Here is a 16,895-nt window from a genome sequence, read left to right as displayed (position 1 = left end):
TACAGGTCACTGAGTCAAGGCAGCACAAATTCAAACATGCTGGATGTTCAGGGAGGTGCTCACAAAAAAAAGGCACGCCGTAGCTCTCTGCTTAATGCTAAGAAGCTGTACGAAGATGCCCAAATGGCAAGGAAAGTGAAGCAATATCTTTCCAGTCTGGATGTAGAAACAGATGAGGAGAAGTTCCAGATGATGTCATTGCAATGGGAGCCTGCATATGGTACCTGTAAGTATAAGTTTTCACTTACGTGACACTAAACAGCACAACAAAATAGAAATTTATTGCTCTAGTATTATCCTGAAGTCCCAAGAAAATTAACTTTCACTCACAAAAGTTTACTGACATACCTCAAGCATCATGTGATCATGTTAATCAGATACTGAATTCTCATCCATTCCTGATGATTACTCTGTGCAAGAAATGGAGTGATATAGTTCTTTAAAAAGCATTTTAAAGTCTTCTGATAAAAACTGAAACATTATAGAGGCACCCTTCTCTTTGAGAATGTTCTTATCTTCATCCCTAAATGAAGAGTAAAATAAGTGAAAAATTTCTCTTTCCTAAAAATTTTACAGATAATATCATTTACCAACTGAAAAAATACAATAAATTTAATTAATATACTGTTAGAGATAATAGGTGTATTATAGGCATCAGTAAATAAGGTAAAACAAGAAAAATTAGACATATTCTAATATTTATAAATAGAAAATACGATGAACAAAATAGAGCCTACTCTCAATACTGTTTTTTTTTAATTAAGTACAGACAATAGAATGTATGTGTCTCTGGGTCAAGGAAATCATGAGTTGTAAAAGCAGAGATCAAAGATGGTAAAATATATTGTGTTTGTTATAACAACAAAATAAGATGATTGTACTTCCATTATAAGTGAGTATTATCTATTTATATATATGATTAAATATTACACCAGTAAAAATCCCAATATGATGTATAGAACTTGATTAAATGTTGACAGAATATATGAGGGGAAGGTTCAGTTTTTCTATTTCTGTGTTCCTAATTGATAGGGGGAAATTGTAATTATCATGGGTTGACCCTGAAATTGATAAATGATATAGTATTTACATAGTAATCGAAAAAGTATGTCAATAGAGTAGAAAAGATGAAATGGAAATACAACCAAGTATTGATTTTAAAATTCAGATTCACAGTGAATTTTAAAATGTAGGGTAATGAGCCATTCAGTAAGTGTTGTTATAAAAACAGTATCTTGAACACTTTTACCAATAGGAAAATGAATGGGGTATGATGAAAAGAACACCTACTAAAGGATGGAGACAGAGTTTGGGTCTCATTTATTACCATTTGAACAAGTTTCTCTTCATCTTAGATCTCTTCTGTTTTCCTAAATGTAAAACTCAAGCAAGTATTGGTACTATGTTTTATCTCAGATTCTTTCTACATCAAACCTATTAAATTAAGAGAAAGAAATAAAATAGTGAAAGCTAACAATTACTGAGCGCTCTCTATATGCCAGCAACCGTGCTAAACACTTTTATAAACATTGCCATTTACTCCTCCTCACGCAGTCTGTGAGGTGTCCAGTATTGGGATTGTGCAGCATGTATTACAATGGAAAAAGAACTCAGATACCAAAACACTGGAGAATAGTTAAGTACACTGCTTCCTTATCAATACAAAGGATGATAGATATATGGTTGTTAAAAATAATAAATGTATATAGACTTGGAAAGTATCTGGAAAAATTTCTTACCACCTGGTGGGATATCAAGAAGTGTCTGCAATGAGAAAATGGTACATGTCAAAAGTAAAGACTGAAAAAGTATATAGAATCTTCAAATTTTATTCATGTTTTAAAGTTCAAAGCCATATACACATTTATTAAATATCTCTGACGCTGCTTTGAATGATCATCAAAATTATTTTTTCCCAAGTAATGCAATATAGACTTCATCATCTTATGGTTACTGAATGCAATTTATTATTCCTGCTTTTGTCTGATAAAAGGTTGTTCATTTTATCTTTTGTTTTCACTATCTGCTTTTCTTTGTTCCCTAAATATGATTTGGGATATTCAGAAGCATAGAAACCTTTTGTATGCTTTGCTCATTGTTAAAATTTTGAGGCCTAGGGACTTCCCTGATGGTCCAGTGGTTAAGACTCTGTGCTCCCAATGCCGGGGGCCTGGGTTCGATCCCTGGTTAGGGAAGTAGATTCCACATGCATGCCGCAACTAATGCCGCAATGAAGATCCTGCACACCGCAACAAAGATCCTACACGCAACAACGAAGATCCCGTATGCTGCAACTAAGACCCGGCACAGCCAAATAACTAATTACTTAATTAAAAAACTTTTTTGACTCCTAGAAAGATCCCACATACCAACCTCTGCGTTCTCTCTCTCCTCCCCACACCATGCATTCACACACACCTGCGATACCTTTCTCCTCTCACACCCACCCTAGACTTATCTACTTCTTTTTTCATAACACTAAATGGTGTCTCACTACCATTGATTTTAATACTGATTTAAAATGAGAAAACCTGTCTTTCTTAAACTAAAAGTTAAACTGTTTTGTGAAAATTTAATTCAATTCATGTTCCTTTATTTTAGTTTGAGAGTCTTTGATTTGTATTGCATGATTGATTTTTAAATGTTTAAATAAATTCCAAACCCAAACAATAGTTGATTGCCAAACATTATAGAATTTGGTTCTTCATAATAAGTATATATGTGTGAGTTTTGGCACTCACCTATGACCTTTTTTATATTCAAAGTAGTCTCTTGATTTTTTTCTTTGTACTATGGCAACTATTAAAATAAGATGTCAATACGGAATTGATTAGTGTTGGGGGGGAAAATGTTTCATGGCTCTAACCAAAAGTTGGTAACATCTTGGATTCAGTCAGTTGATGCGCTACTGCCTGTTACCCCCAGGAGCACTTTGCTTTGACTTTCTGAGATATTCCCTAATTCTTATCACCCAAAATATTCTCTAGGTTCTGATAATAAAAGCATAGTAGCTAACTATTGTAGCTGTGCTGGGACAGGTTAAACATTTTTATCTTGGTGTTTAAAACAAAAATATCATTGAGTATTGAGGTTGGACCTGCATCAAAACCACCCTGAATAACTGCCTGAAGAATTAAAAGTACTAAAAATACTACCTGAAGGAAGAAGTTTTTTTCTTTGGACTATGGTGTTGATTTTATACAGAGGAGGCAGCTTTTTGTTTCTTAAGTCAGAGTTCTTAGTTTTTAATTCTGATGTTCATCTTCAAGTATACTAACCATCTACTTATAAATATCTCTGGTATTCCTATGTATAGCTGTTGAAATAATTTCACTTATTCAACAACTACCTGTTAAGCCTCTGTTTTCTATCCATCACTGGACACACAGGGATATAGTAGTGAACAAAGTAAACAGTCCTTACAATCACGTTAGTTATAGCCTTGGGGGGGGAAGAGACATTAATTGATTAATCTCACAGACAGTTGTATCGTTACAGTTATCAGTGCTGTGAAGGAAGGATACAGGATGCCTTGAGAACATAAAACGGGATCTAATCTAGTAGCTGCAGAGTGTGGGTTATTAGGGAAGCTGGATCATGCAGGGTCTAATAGACCTTGTTTTAGGGATTTGTGTCTTTATCCTGAGAGCAGTGGCAAGTCATCTAAAAGTTTGTGTAGGGCATTTGGAGAAGGAAAGTGGCATGATAGGGCTTCCCTGGTGGCGCAGTGGTTAAGAATCCGCCTGTCAATGCAGGGGACACGGGTTCGAGCCCTGGTCCGGGAAGATCCCACATGCTGCGGAACAACTAAGCACACGCGCCACAACTACTGAGCCTGTGCTCTAGAGCCCTCAAGCCACAACTACTGAGCCCGCATGCCACAACCACTGAAGCCCACGTGCCTAGAGCCCATGCTCTGCAACAAGAGAAGCCACCGCAGTGAGAAGCCCACGCACCGCAACGAACAGTAGTCCCCCCAGCTCGCCGCAACTAGAGAAAGCCCGCATGCAGCAACGAAGACCCAACGCAGCCAAAAATAAGTAAAATAAATTTTAAAAAGAAAATGGCGTGATCAGATTTTCATGATGGAAGAGTCATTGCACTCTTGTATGGAGAATGACTTGAAGGCATGCTGGAATTGATACAGTGAGGGGAGTATTTCAGTAGTATAAATGAGAAGATGCTAGCTCTTTGGGTTCCAAGTGCTTCGGGGCTTTGGTGCGCACATGGCCAAGTTCAGGAACCACACCATGAACAGCAAATCCCATACGTGGCACAGAAATGGCATCAAGAAACCCTGATCACAAAGCTTTGAATCTCTGAAGGGGGTGGACTCCAAGTTCCTGAGGAACATTAGGTTTGCCAAGAGGCACGACAAGAAGTACCTGAGGAAGATGCTGGCCAAAAACACCAAGGCCATGAGTGTACCTGCCAAGGCTATATAGGCTCTTATAAAGCCCAAGGAGGTCAAGCCCAGATTCCAAAGGGCAGCAGCCACAAGCTCAGTTGACTTGACTACATCGCTCACCCCAAGCTCAGGGAAATGTGCTCATTCCCACATCACCAAGGGTCTCAGGCTCTGCTGGCCAGAGGCCAAGGCTCAAATCAGGGCACAGGATGCAGCTGCGACTCTGGCTCTGGCTCCCAAAGGTGGCCTAGGCACCCACAAAGGCTCTTCTGTCTGCCGATATGAAGACAGAAGGACTGATGTGACCCCTGGGGTGTTGTCTGCATGGGACGGGTGTCATCCTGTGTTATTTGTAGAAATAAACCTGAGGCAGGATCTGTCAAAAAAAATAATACAGATGAGAGGATGTTAACTTGGCCGTTAGGATGATGGTGCAGATGGAGCTAATTAAGTCTGTTATCTTAATTTAGGGAGTAAAAGTAACTTAATTCTACAAAATTTTTGAAATAACATAATACATGAAATTTTTGTTAGGAAAATTAATCTTTTTTGTGTTAAAAATAGGTGGTTTTAATGAGCCGTGTACTATTGTCAGTGGTAATAACCTTGCCTTAAAAAGTGCAGAATTATGTATTTCTTACTCTCTTCTATTAGTGACCAAGAATCTAAGTGAGAAAAGATCAGTCAAGTCATCAGAAATGTCTCCAGTGCCTGTGAGGTCAGCTGGCCAAGCAGCTAAAGCCCATTTGCATCAGCCCCACAGAGTGAGCCAGGTGCTTCAGGTGCCAGCTGTAAATTTGCACCCCATCAGGAAGAAGGGACAAGCAAAAGACCCTGCCACACTGAGTGAGTATTCACAGTCAATATTGCATTCATTTAATTGAAATTTTCAGGCGAGTTAGAATGGAAAATAATTACAAATGTAAATGCTTTGGAGATCAGCTATTGTAGTTTGTGTAATGTAATCAGCACTCATGAGTCAAAAAATGCTTCATTTTGCCTATAGGCGCCTAATGCTTCATTTTGCTGTATTCGATGACTGCATGCATATTTTAAATGCTGATGTTGGAATTCCTGTAATCATATCAGCCAGAAACGTATAGCAGTATATTTGGGTACCAAGGGCTTACTGCATTTAGTGGTGCATTTACTCAATTATCTAATGCAGATGCAGCCTATGAAATTGCTGCATCTAAAAATAATGAAATTGCTTCTTTCTAAAAAAGACGGTTTGTTGGTTTTTCATTAATGACCACTTCTGAAAACCTAGCTTGGGGACAAGAAGCAAGTGTAAAATGTGTAAGTATAGACCATGCTTTTTTTCCTCTTTTAGGCCATGTAGATGTTGTCCAAATTACTTTCATTTGTTGTTTTAACAGTATCACTATTTTAGCTTTCAAATGGGAAGCTAGATTAGATTTGATCCCTAACATTATTATTTAGTTCATACATTATACATAGGACATATTCAGTAGAACCTTGTGAATTTAATTTGATATTGTTTTGAAATCCAAAGTTGAATAAGAAATGCCCCTTCCTTTGCCAGATTTTCAGTCTGGTGTTACAGACATTCACACAAATAGATAACTTCAGTATATGTAATGTGTTCACTATTATGCCAGGAGCATGTACATAACATATAAAAGAACAAAAGAGGGAGGGCTTTTAGGGTAGACAGAGGTAAGATAGTGCTCCAGAGAAGGCCTTTTGGAGATAACACCTAAGCAGAGTCTTAAAGGTTGATTAGGAAGGAGGTAATTAGGCAAAAATTCCAGAGAAGTTGCTTCAGGCAGAGGAAGAATTTGATATCTAAAGGAGCTACAGGCGGTTTGCTGCCTCTGAGTACAAAGCTGTAGAGTGTTGAGAGACAATAATAATTAATGCTAACACTTATGGAGCACTTACTGAATGCCAGACACGGTTCTAAGTGTTTTACTAACTTTATATATTATGTTCATTTAATCTTCATAATAACCCTAAAGATAGATAATACTCTTATTCTACACAGGAACATAGAAGGTCTAAGTAACTTACACACCACGAGTAAGAGATGGAGCTGGGAGTTGAGCCCAGGTTAACTGGCTCAAAATCCTTACTTTTAACACAGTACTAAACAGTGTCCCACGATGAAGAGAAGTAAAGTCATAGACATGCCAAAATTATAACATGACATGCTAGAGGAAAGTTGTCAGTGGGTAGCTATTAAAGCAGTTTGAGCAAGGCAAGATTATGGTCCAGTTTATGTTGGAGGAGGTCTATAGTAGGAAGGGCTGTGAGATTGGAGATAGGGAGTCTTAGTGGAAGGCTGATGTAGCAACGGGAAGTTGCCCAGAGCCTGATCTAGTTTGGTGTCTGTGGAAATGAGTAGAGAATTGGATGCAAAATGGGTGAAGTTGATTTTGTGGTAGGAGTGAGACATGGGACAAGTCTAGCTCTGATTTCTTACTTGGATGTCATCACTTGAGAGGCAGTGTTATTTGTACCAGGTAGCCCTCTTCCCTCTTGCTCTAATATGACTATTATTTATGTGATAAATATATTTATATTAAAATGGCACTTAATTAAGAGTAGTGTTTGTATACTGTGTTTTAAATTTTTTCAGTATCAAAGGGCTGCTTGTTACTATGCTGAGTACTCATCAAAGTTGGGCTTACTTTACTGGTTAAAAACAGTGTCAATACCTCTTTGACATTTTTTTCGAGAGGATGTATATAAAAATACCAGTGTGTTTGAAAGCATTGCTGCGTTTGACCTATGCTAAAAAGGACCAGCCATTGGACAAGAGTGATGATAGAACTTTGCAGGAATGTTTCCAGTGGGCTTCATACTATTTTTCTATAAATTCATGATTCTTTCTGTTGTCTGCTTCTTTCCTGTAGTGTGAATTTAGTGCTCTTGAAAAGGGCTGGACTGGCAGCCCTGCAGCTTCTGTGTACCCACAGCACAGATGCACCACAGGTAGTGACAGTGCCAGCACCCCTGCACTGCCCCTGCCACGTGCCTCGCCCTGACTTGGAGAGGCCACCTCTAGAGGGGAGGGAAGAGTTTGAATCCATGCCTTCTCTATTAAGATTTCCAATAAGTGTGTCAGTTGTGCGGGGTGGGACACTGTACTCAGACTGTTAAATCAATATCCCTTATGCCACAAAACAAACCAAAAAAGCTATTATAATCTGATCTGCGCTGACTGGCTGAATTTGAACAAATAACCTAGAGGTGAGAATCTCTGTATGCCATTACCCAGTCATTTAGTCCCCGTTTGTCATTTATACATTTCAGTTAACTACACTAGCCATTGTGCATCATGGCTTTAGTTATGTAGTAATTTAGGCAACTGCATCACATTGTGAAGTGATACTTATTTGCTTCTTTGATTTTATTTTTAGGTACAAGTTTACCTCAGAAAGTTTTAGGAACAACTGAAGAAATAAGTGGTAAGAAACATACAGAAGACACTATTTCTGTGGCATCATCCTTACATTCTAGTCCTCCTGCGTCTCCTCAAGGTTCCCCTCGCAAAGGTAAGATAAAATTGTTCAAGCTAGTTCTTGTTACACCAAACAACACTACGTGGCACATATTTTGCTTTTGGTCTATGGTAATAATAGAAAGTGTGAAGAAAAGTGTAGCTGGTAATACTTCCTGAATTTTCATGTTTTGGATTGTGTTATTTATATGATTTCCAGGTGTTATGCATCATGGAGTTAGGACTCCTGCATTCAAAGTGTGGTCCTTCTTTGGTGGAGGACAAGTATAGATAAGAATGAAGGCAGAACTCACAGTTGTTTTGGTCTGTACAAATTCTTGATGTTATTCAAATTACCAATTAATTCAAACAATTCTATGAAGTATTTTAAAATAAGAATGTCTTCAAGAAATTGTTTTTAACCAACTACAAGATTTAGGAAATGAAACAAATATTTAGGATGGTACATTCCTTTCTTTAGTAATGGAGTGTTACTACCTTTTACTAATCAAGATTTATAATAACCTATACAGCACCCTTGTGGATTTTTACATTTATGCTAATGTAGAACCTTTTGAATTAAAAAATCTGAAATTGCTCTTCTTTATCTATGTTTTCGTAATTCAGACGGAAGCTTTTATTTTTTGACTAGCCTGGGTAGTATGCATGTAAGATGCCATTTCATGTCAGCTGCAAATGTAGCATTCTAAATAACGTGTGTGTTTCTTACATTGGCCCTCCACATTCTCCGTGTACCCTGGCAAAAACACTCCTTAGTCATGGCATTTCACAGATGTAAAAAAATTACATCCTTGAATAAACACAGTACAGAATGGTACATGGTCAGAGGGAAGACAAGTTAACGAATTCTAGCAGGAAGGAGAAGCTTCCAGAGCTTTCCTCAGCTCCTGTGTTCTAAGTTTCCCTCACTTCTGAGGGTTCTTTTTTATTTTTGCTGACTATGTGACAGCAGAGTGGTACGGTGATGCCAGACCTTAGTTTGAATCCTGACTCTGTCCCCGGTGACGGCTGTGTTATTACAAGCAGCTGATTTATAAGGTCAGGTCTCCTGTCTATAAGATGGGTTAGGGACCACCTATTTTAGGACCTTATTTAAGGATTAAATGAAATAATATCTGTAACGCTTGAGACGTGGTGAGTGTTTAGTAAATCGGAGTTTCTCTTCTTCTTCCCTGCTGCCACTCCAGGGCAGTATAACTTCATTACTGACCCTCTTCACTTAGCTGAGACTGGCTAGAATCTTCATTCAGGTTTTACTAAGAAAAGTTTAGTAAAAATCGGATAGGACATATAAAAGTATACCTAATAGATGTGTTTGTAAAACACAGGTTTCCGTTCCTGTTGTATACAGCTCGTATATGATTCAGGAAGGCACACAGATATCTTTCATCTCTTTACTATGTGTGTATCCTATCCAGAGTACCCTTTATCAGGTCCCAAGGATTGGGGCTGGGAACAGTGCCTGTTCACACAGATGGTCCAGATGAAGAATGTCCATATGCTCTTAATGCTCTTTTGGAACATCTTTACACCCTCCAGAGGTCTCATTATAGACAGTTCTCTAACCAGGAAACTAGTTGAATTGGATTTGGTGTTTTATGGGTCAGTGTAACCTGTGGGAAGAGGTGCTAGGAACAGGAATTTCCCCATTGCTCTTATTCCAAATAAATGCATTTTAACCACTGGAATAGAGAAGTCTTTTCTCTATTGTGTCTTTCAGTATGTGGCCAACAGTTGACCATGATGTTTATAGATTTGTGAGCCTGTCATAGTCATGATCTGAATCCTTAGAAATCTGAGAAAATTCTTTTCTTCAAAACTATTTCTGCTTGTTTATTTCCATAGACAGGTTTTTGCCAGTGGTCCGTGATTGAACAAAAATGTCATTAAACTAAGAGTATGTTATTAGAATCTGTTTCTAGTTCTTGCTATACTTTTGAATAGTTCTTTGTTTTCTAACAGTTAAGAAAATAAGCCTACGTTCGCGATTTTTAAAAGGAGAATTTAAACAAGAAAGAACTGAAAAAGTGAGACATCAAGAGGCCTTAACCTTTATCTTCCCCAGTGCTTCAGGCAGGCAACCTCTCTGCCTTGTAGAGAAAATAGGATCAGAAACTGTGCTTTATAAATACATCTATTGTATATACTATTTATATGTCCTATCTGATTTTTGCTAAGCTTTTTCTTAGTAGAATCTGCCTGAAAATTCTAGACATAGTTACTTTTGAGAAATAATTCTGGTTATTTGATACTCTTGTCATATTTTGGCTTATGATTTTACCAGCTTGGGTTACTTTCAGCAATTTTTTATTACCAGCTTATTCTGATCAAGGTAACCTTTCTCCTGTGTTCTGTCTTGTTTATGCTATATAGTAGAATCTCCATGCATTAAAAAATATGTTGCTAGATTTCAATTTTTCAGATATTGTCAAGATGTTAGAATTTTTTAATAGTGAAATGTTATAAAACCAGGCTAATTGTGATTAATTGGAAAGAATTAATTGACCATGACAGGGTTTTTGCATCTCTCCCTCCAGTTGGCAGTATCATATCTGATCACAGCATCCTGCTGCGCCTCTCAGGGTCTTCCTCATCCCCTCCCCGTGAGTCCAGCACCAAGATCAGTGGCCACAGCTGCCCCGGAATAGGTGGGGTTTACTTGCAAAAGAAAATCCAACAGATTACCAGGAGCACAGCCAAAAGAACAGACAGGACCGAGAAGGCCACTGAGGAGAATAGAGACAGGACAAGTTGTGAGAACACAGCCAGAAAAAGAATGACATCCCCGTTTAGAAGATTTAGGGAAAGAACTCTTTCAAGGGAGAGACTAGCCAACAGCAAAAAAGAGGACGCAGATCTCAATCAAGCTACAGAAAGCTGTGAGAAAGTGAAGGATGTTGGAAGCAACATCAAAGATGAGAAAGGGAATGACATCTTCAATTCAAATAGCCGAGGCAACAGTAACACTTTAAACTGCTTCTATACGCGATTCAAGTCTAAAAGGAGAAAGACACTCTGATGAAGTTCCTTACTTAATTTTAGTGTGAAATTTGTTTTCATTTATTAATGTAAATGTAGCTTAAATTAAGTCATTTGTCAAATAAGGCTCAGACAGACAACTTATTAAAATACTATTTATGAGCATTTTATGATTAGTGTTACAGGTCCTCCAACAACAAAATCGTATCCGTTTAAAGTGCCTTATTTGTACATATGTTATTTTGCTAATGTTAGTAAACTTAATACTCTTGTTTTCTGTAGTTGGCTTTATTTCCTGCTGGTAGCAGTTGGGTCTGTGAGTGCAATAAGTAGAGGAGGCTTTTTAGGAACCAGTATTTACTTCTACATCAAATCCCCCAGTAACAATCTGATCAGAACCTTTGCCTTAGATAATTATGTTGCTATCTTATTACTGCAACTACTTTACAACTAAAGTGAAGTGTTTGGAAGGCAAGAAACTGTATCTTGTCCACATAAACTTTTTTATATCATCCACTTTTCATATATACTCTGATCAGAGGAGGGAGGAGATAGTCTAACATAGCAGGTTCAAAAACATCTGGGGAACTTGTTAAAAACTTACTGTTTCCCACTGCAGACCTTGTAAATTTGAATTGCCAGAAATAGGCCCAAGAATGTGTATTTTAATAAGCCTTCCAGGTAATTCTTAAGAGTTAATTATATTTGACAAGTACTGATCTAACAGACATAAGAATGAAATTATTTTTAAAACAGTAAAGCAAGTCTGTCCCCCAGGATAAAAGAACAATGACTTTTTCTTTTGAGGAAGAATTTTTTTTAGTTTATTTACCACATCCATTTTCTTGGTCCTCTTGAAAATTGACCGATCACTTCATGAAAGGCACTGAGAAATAGCAGTGATCCCAAGATCAGAGAACTGGGGTAGGAGTCAAGAGACTGACTTGCCTTGGCTTGTCCTGTGCCTGGCACAAAAGCCAAATGCAGATCACACATTTTCTGAGTCTTAAGTTTTGTTTTTGAAATAGTTAATGACACTAATTAATAAAGTTATTATTCAACAATTTTTTTGTAATAACTTGAGCTATATGTGAGTCTAAAGCCTATAGTTCTTCTTGAGATTTCTAGGAATGGACCCAAAGGTCATGCACCTAATCAACCTCATTCTTCTCTCAGTGAACAAGAAGATAATTGTTTACTTCTTTGAGACCTACTCCTTGCTGGGATTACTACAGCATTTTCTTTATTTCTCAACAAAAGAAGTTTGGTTATTTTTCTAACAGTTAACCAAAACAGACGATTGTGTACATTAACTATCATGCTGCAGATTTGTTTTTGGAACCTTCCACCTTACTCCATCTCCACCCCTTCATTCCAGAGAATGCTAAAGAAAATCTCTCTAGCTATATCTGCTGTGCAGTAAGTCATAGAGCAATTTAAAACAGGTAGATGCTGGGGTTTTTCATGTTACATTCTTGTAAATCTGTCAGTTCAGCTGTTTAATGTAATATTCTGCTAAATTGGTGAAGAAAAAGGAAACTAGGTATAAGAGTGAGTCCAAATCTAAAACAATTTATTTAAAAATACTAAAACAATGGCTTTTAACTTGGGGCAAGACTTCTTAGGTGACAGAAGCAAAATATCTAGGGTATTTGCAGTTTGAAAAAACAAAAATAAAATTCTTTCCCTTGAGTCCTGACTCCCCTTACATACCCCTGCCTCGAGGTGGTGTTTTGGACACTCAGGTCAGGCCTTGAAATATTTATATTAATCAAAGGGGAGGGGACATAGGGTTAAAAAGAAGTTGAGAAGTTCAAGATGTCTACTTTTTAATGTTTTGTAATATATTTAATGCCTCTTGTTTTATTAAATGCTTGTAGCTATGTGAGAGTCTGGGGCAGATTTACCTTTGAACTAGTTTTCTCAGTAATACTGGGTGTTGAGTTTCTATTTCTTGAATTTGGAATTAGATTGGTGCCGTGTGGGTAGGTAGGTGAATGGATATGTAAAGGAACATGTACAGAAAATCGGCACCATTACATCTACATAGATGGAAATTGACATTGATACTCACTTTATGTTTTGTTCTTTTTATATTTTTCTTTGTCCTCTCCCTGACCCTCCCCACTCCCGTTCCCTTGTTTTGTAGTTTGATCAATTGTCTTCTCTCATTCAGGTTATACACTTATACCATCAGCTAAATCTGACAACTTGTCTGACTCCAGCCATAGTGAGATTTCTTCACGGTCCAGCATTGTGAGCAATTGCTCTGTTGACTCCATGTCTGCAGCTCTACAGGATGAACGGTGTTCCTCCCAGGCTGTGGCAGTCCCTGAATCCACTGGAGCATTTGAAAAGACAGAGCACTCCTCAGGGATAGGAGACCATAGTCAGCCTGGCCCTGGGTAAACATCCTTGCCTGGGTTCACATCACAAAACCCTAGCCGAGTGGCCACTGCAAGCAGTGCTCCCTAATTTGAACCTAAAACCACCCCCACCAAAGGGGTAGTTGAAAGAACAGGAGAACCAAGCATGTATTCTCTATACTGAATATGCAAATAAGTACTATTTTGAAAGATATATGGGTGCTCATTTTTTAAGTGTTACTGGATTCAGGTAACTTACATCATGTATCTTTTCGATCAGTAAGAACTCAAAGTGAAGATGCTGTTGGTAGGTGGGAAGTAGTTCTTGCATTCTGGCTATAAGGTTAGAGATTGCTCAAAAAGCATGTGTAATGGGAAGTACCCTCAGTGCTATAAACGTTGTAGACAGATTGGGAGAGTAGGACTAGTCCTTGATCCTTACTCTCTATTAAAGTATGATTTGGAGAGTAAGAATTATCAGCTAGCAAAAAGTCAATTTAAAAAAAAAAAGTTAACTCTAAATTTCTATTTAGAATCAAACAAAATGGAAATCTTCAGAAAGCACTGAGAAAGTTGATTCTAAACTGATACTGTTAAATCTGGTACACTTTAATATGAAAAATTTAAGATATAGTGAAGTATTATCATCATACTTGTAAAGGTTTCTAAACTATGGTTCTCTAGACCAGGAGTCAGCAAACTTTTTCTGTAAAAGTTAGATAGTAAATATTGTAGACGTAGCTGGCTGTAAGCTCTCTGTTGCAATTGCTCAACCCTGCTGTTGTTGCCTCAAAACAGCCTTAGACAATTTGTAAACAAATGGGCATGCTGTGTCCCAATAAAACTTTATTTACAAAAACAGGTAGAGGGCTGGATTTGCCCTTGGGCTCTAGTTTGCTGATCCCTGCTCTATGTGCTCTGTACTATAAATCAGGGAGTCACAAACCTTTTGGGGGGTGGGCAGGTAAAGGCCCATTTAAAGGAGTACATATTTTAGGCTTTGCAGGCTGCATATGGTCTCTGTCTCAAAATCTTTGGAGTATTTTGTTCCATTTTGTTTAAACCCTTTAAAACGTAAAAACCATGCTTTGCTCAAGACCATAAAAAAACAGGCTGTTGGCTTGATTTGGTCCATGAAACTAAGTTTGAGAACCCTTGCTATAAGTGATAGAATTCATTTAGTAGTAGGTAACTGGGGAAGTTGCTGTTTCCTTGGTACCTCAGAGACACTGAAAAATAAAACATGGTTCCTGTAATTGAGGATTCTTAATTCTGTGTGCATGGAGAGAATCTAGTGTTGCATTATGTTGACCAAGAATGAAAATGTATACTTAATTTTATTCATTTCAAACCTCATTTTTCATAATAATTAAAGAAAAATTCTGAGGAAACCTTGTTAAGTATTTGAGTTTCTTCAGTGTATGTTTCGAGCTAAGTATTAACATTAATGTTAATGATTGATTACAGTGTCATTTTTTTCCACAAGGTTATGTTGGCATTAAACACTTGTGATGCATGTTCTATAGTCTCTTGTAGGCAGTAATACTTGCAATGGACTGAAGAAAATTTTTCCATTAAGCCAGTAAATTACTTTTAATTGTGTATCTCCAATTTTAGGTGGACACTCTCAAAGCCATCACTAATCAAGAATTTAGCTGTCTCATCTTCTATGAGCAATGACGAGATTTCTCACGAGCATATCCTTATAGAAGCAGCTGATAGTGGTCGTGGAAGTTGGACTTCCTGTTCAAGCAGCTCCCATGACAACTTCCAAAGCCTTCCAAACCCAAAAGGCTGGGATTTTTTGAACTCTTATCGACATACCCATTTGGATGGTCCCATAGCTGAAGTTGAACCCACTGACTGTGAGCCCTGTACCTGTCCTAAAGGCTGCTCTCGAACTTGTGGTCAGTGTAAAGGAAGCCTAGAGACTAATCAGATGAGGCAGAGTTGGGCTTCTTCTAGTTCTCTGTCTGATACATACGAACCAAACTATGGGACAGTTAAACGGAGAGTGTTGGAGAGCACCCCAGCTGAGTCATCTGAAGGCTTGGACCACAAGGACGGCATCGACCCCGTTTATAAAACTGTTACTTCGAGTACAGAAAAGGGCTTGATTGGTAAGTTGTGTGTTCTTTGTCATATCTGTGGCATTTAGAATTTAAGTGGTAAAGTGACCTTGGCCCAGAATTTTATTCTTGGAAAATTCCCTTCTCTTACTCTAATCTCTCTTTCCTCCTTCCACATGCAAATTATTTTCAAAAAGTTCATGATTTCTCAAGGGCTTTAGGGCAGATACTCAAGCCATTTAAAATGAAAAAGGTGACATGCAGGAATTTAATAAGGGGGACAGGTTTATATGTCTTGTTTTGCTTTTGAGATCTTTTTGGTTTTATTAAGAAAATATTATTGCATTACTATGCAGTAGTAATAAAGGGATTATTCTCTTTGCCACCTCATAAATTGTTTGGACCCTACTTGCTTTGCATACATGGTAGAAACTTTGAATCTGATACTACTTTTAAGTAGTACAAGTGGTGGAAAAAGTGTGATAAAGAAGTCCAAAACAGGGACTTCCCTGCCAGTCCAGTGGTTAAGACTCTGCGCTTCCACTGCAGGGGGCACGGGTTTCATCCCTGGTCAGGGAACTAAGATCCCACATGCTACGCAATGCAGCCAAAAAAAAAAGAAGACCCAAACATTTTTCATTATACCCTCCTAGCACATATCATGGGTGTGCCAGCTTCTGTTTGTGGATTCCATTCTAACCATGCACAGCTTTCTTGGTGTATTCTTTTAGTATTTGGCTGTCAAATACATTTTTTTCCCTTATTCTTGAGTTTATATAAGTACTTAGATATAATAGCACCTGTGGTTTTTTTCTTATGTGGAGTGACTGTACTTTGAATCAATATTATCATAATCAACTCTTTATACTATATTCGTGATGTCAATTTAAACTACTAAAAATATGAAAGACACGTGCTTTTTTTAGCATATTTATTTTTTACTTGTCAAATTTCATTATAGGTTGGATTTTTTAGTTCATTCATTTTTTTCCAAGGATTTTTTATTAAAGCCTTTTAGGTAACTGTTATATGGATATACAAGCACGTGTGTGCAAGGATGTAAAATCTTTCTCTTCTTATCCATTTGGGAAAATAGATTTAAAAAATTTTTTTTTGTTCATTTCTAGCTGACTCTGGGCAAATCACTTACATTCTTCATTCTTGTCTTCTTTTCACAACCTCTCCACCCCCTCCCCACTCCATTCTCCTCAGATGGGAATGGAAATCCTTTCTGACCTTGATACTACATGCAGATTTTACTGGTAGAGTTGTAGAAATTTCAACATCGGCAAACTTGATTCTCTAAGGGGAGAATTTAATGATCCTTTTAAATTTATTCTTCTTGTATATAGATGGTGTTTGTATTTTAAAAGTTACTTACATGATCAAGATACTCAGAGCCATTTGTCCTGTGAGTCTTGTGGATTGGTCTTAATTTCATGGAACTTCCTTTTTAACTTATTTCTGATGCTTTTTGAAGCTTTGCCTTAGACCCAGGGTGTACAAACTTAGGGCAAAAGATTTTAAGTCACCATTATTTTTCATGTCCACTGAAAATCAGAGAAACTTAATTTAAGATGGATTTC

General features: G+C 37.5%; 1 protein-coding gene across 4 annotated transcripts in view; it reads left to right on the top strand.

The window, feature by feature from the left end:
- RAPGEF6 (Rap guanine nucleotide exchange factor 6) overlaps positions 1 to 16,895 on the top strand; it is a 231,800-nt gene that overhangs the window by 210,377 nt on the left and 4,528 nt on the right. For 3 of the 4 annotated variants that reach the window (XM_061189561.1, XM_061189562.1, XM_061189560.1), the window contains 5 exons: positions 6 to 226; positions 5,063 to 5,254; positions 7,795 to 7,929; positions 13,051 to 13,279; positions 14,858 to 15,360. In XM_061189561.1, the coding sequence (XP_061045544.1) occupies positions 6 to 226; positions 5,063 to 5,254; positions 7,795 to 7,929; positions 13,051 to 13,279; positions 14,858 to 15,360 (1,280 nt within the window). Of the gene's footprint in view, positions 1 to 5; positions 227 to 5,062; positions 5,255 to 7,794; positions 7,930 to 10,432; positions 10,915 to 13,050; positions 13,280 to 14,857; positions 15,361 to 16,895 lie in introns of those variants that run through there. The other variant, XM_061189563.1, reaches the window with a different exon arrangement.

The sequence above is a fragment of the Eubalaena glacialis genome, chromosome 4 (assembly GCF_028564815.1).
Source record: "Eubalaena glacialis isolate mEubGla1 chromosome 4, mEubGla1.1.hap2.+ XY, whole genome shotgun sequence".
Lineage (NCBI taxonomy): Eukaryota > Metazoa > Chordata > Mammalia > Artiodactyla > Balaenidae > Eubalaena > Eubalaena glacialis.
This window is presented reverse-complemented; position numbering and strand designations above follow the sequence as displayed.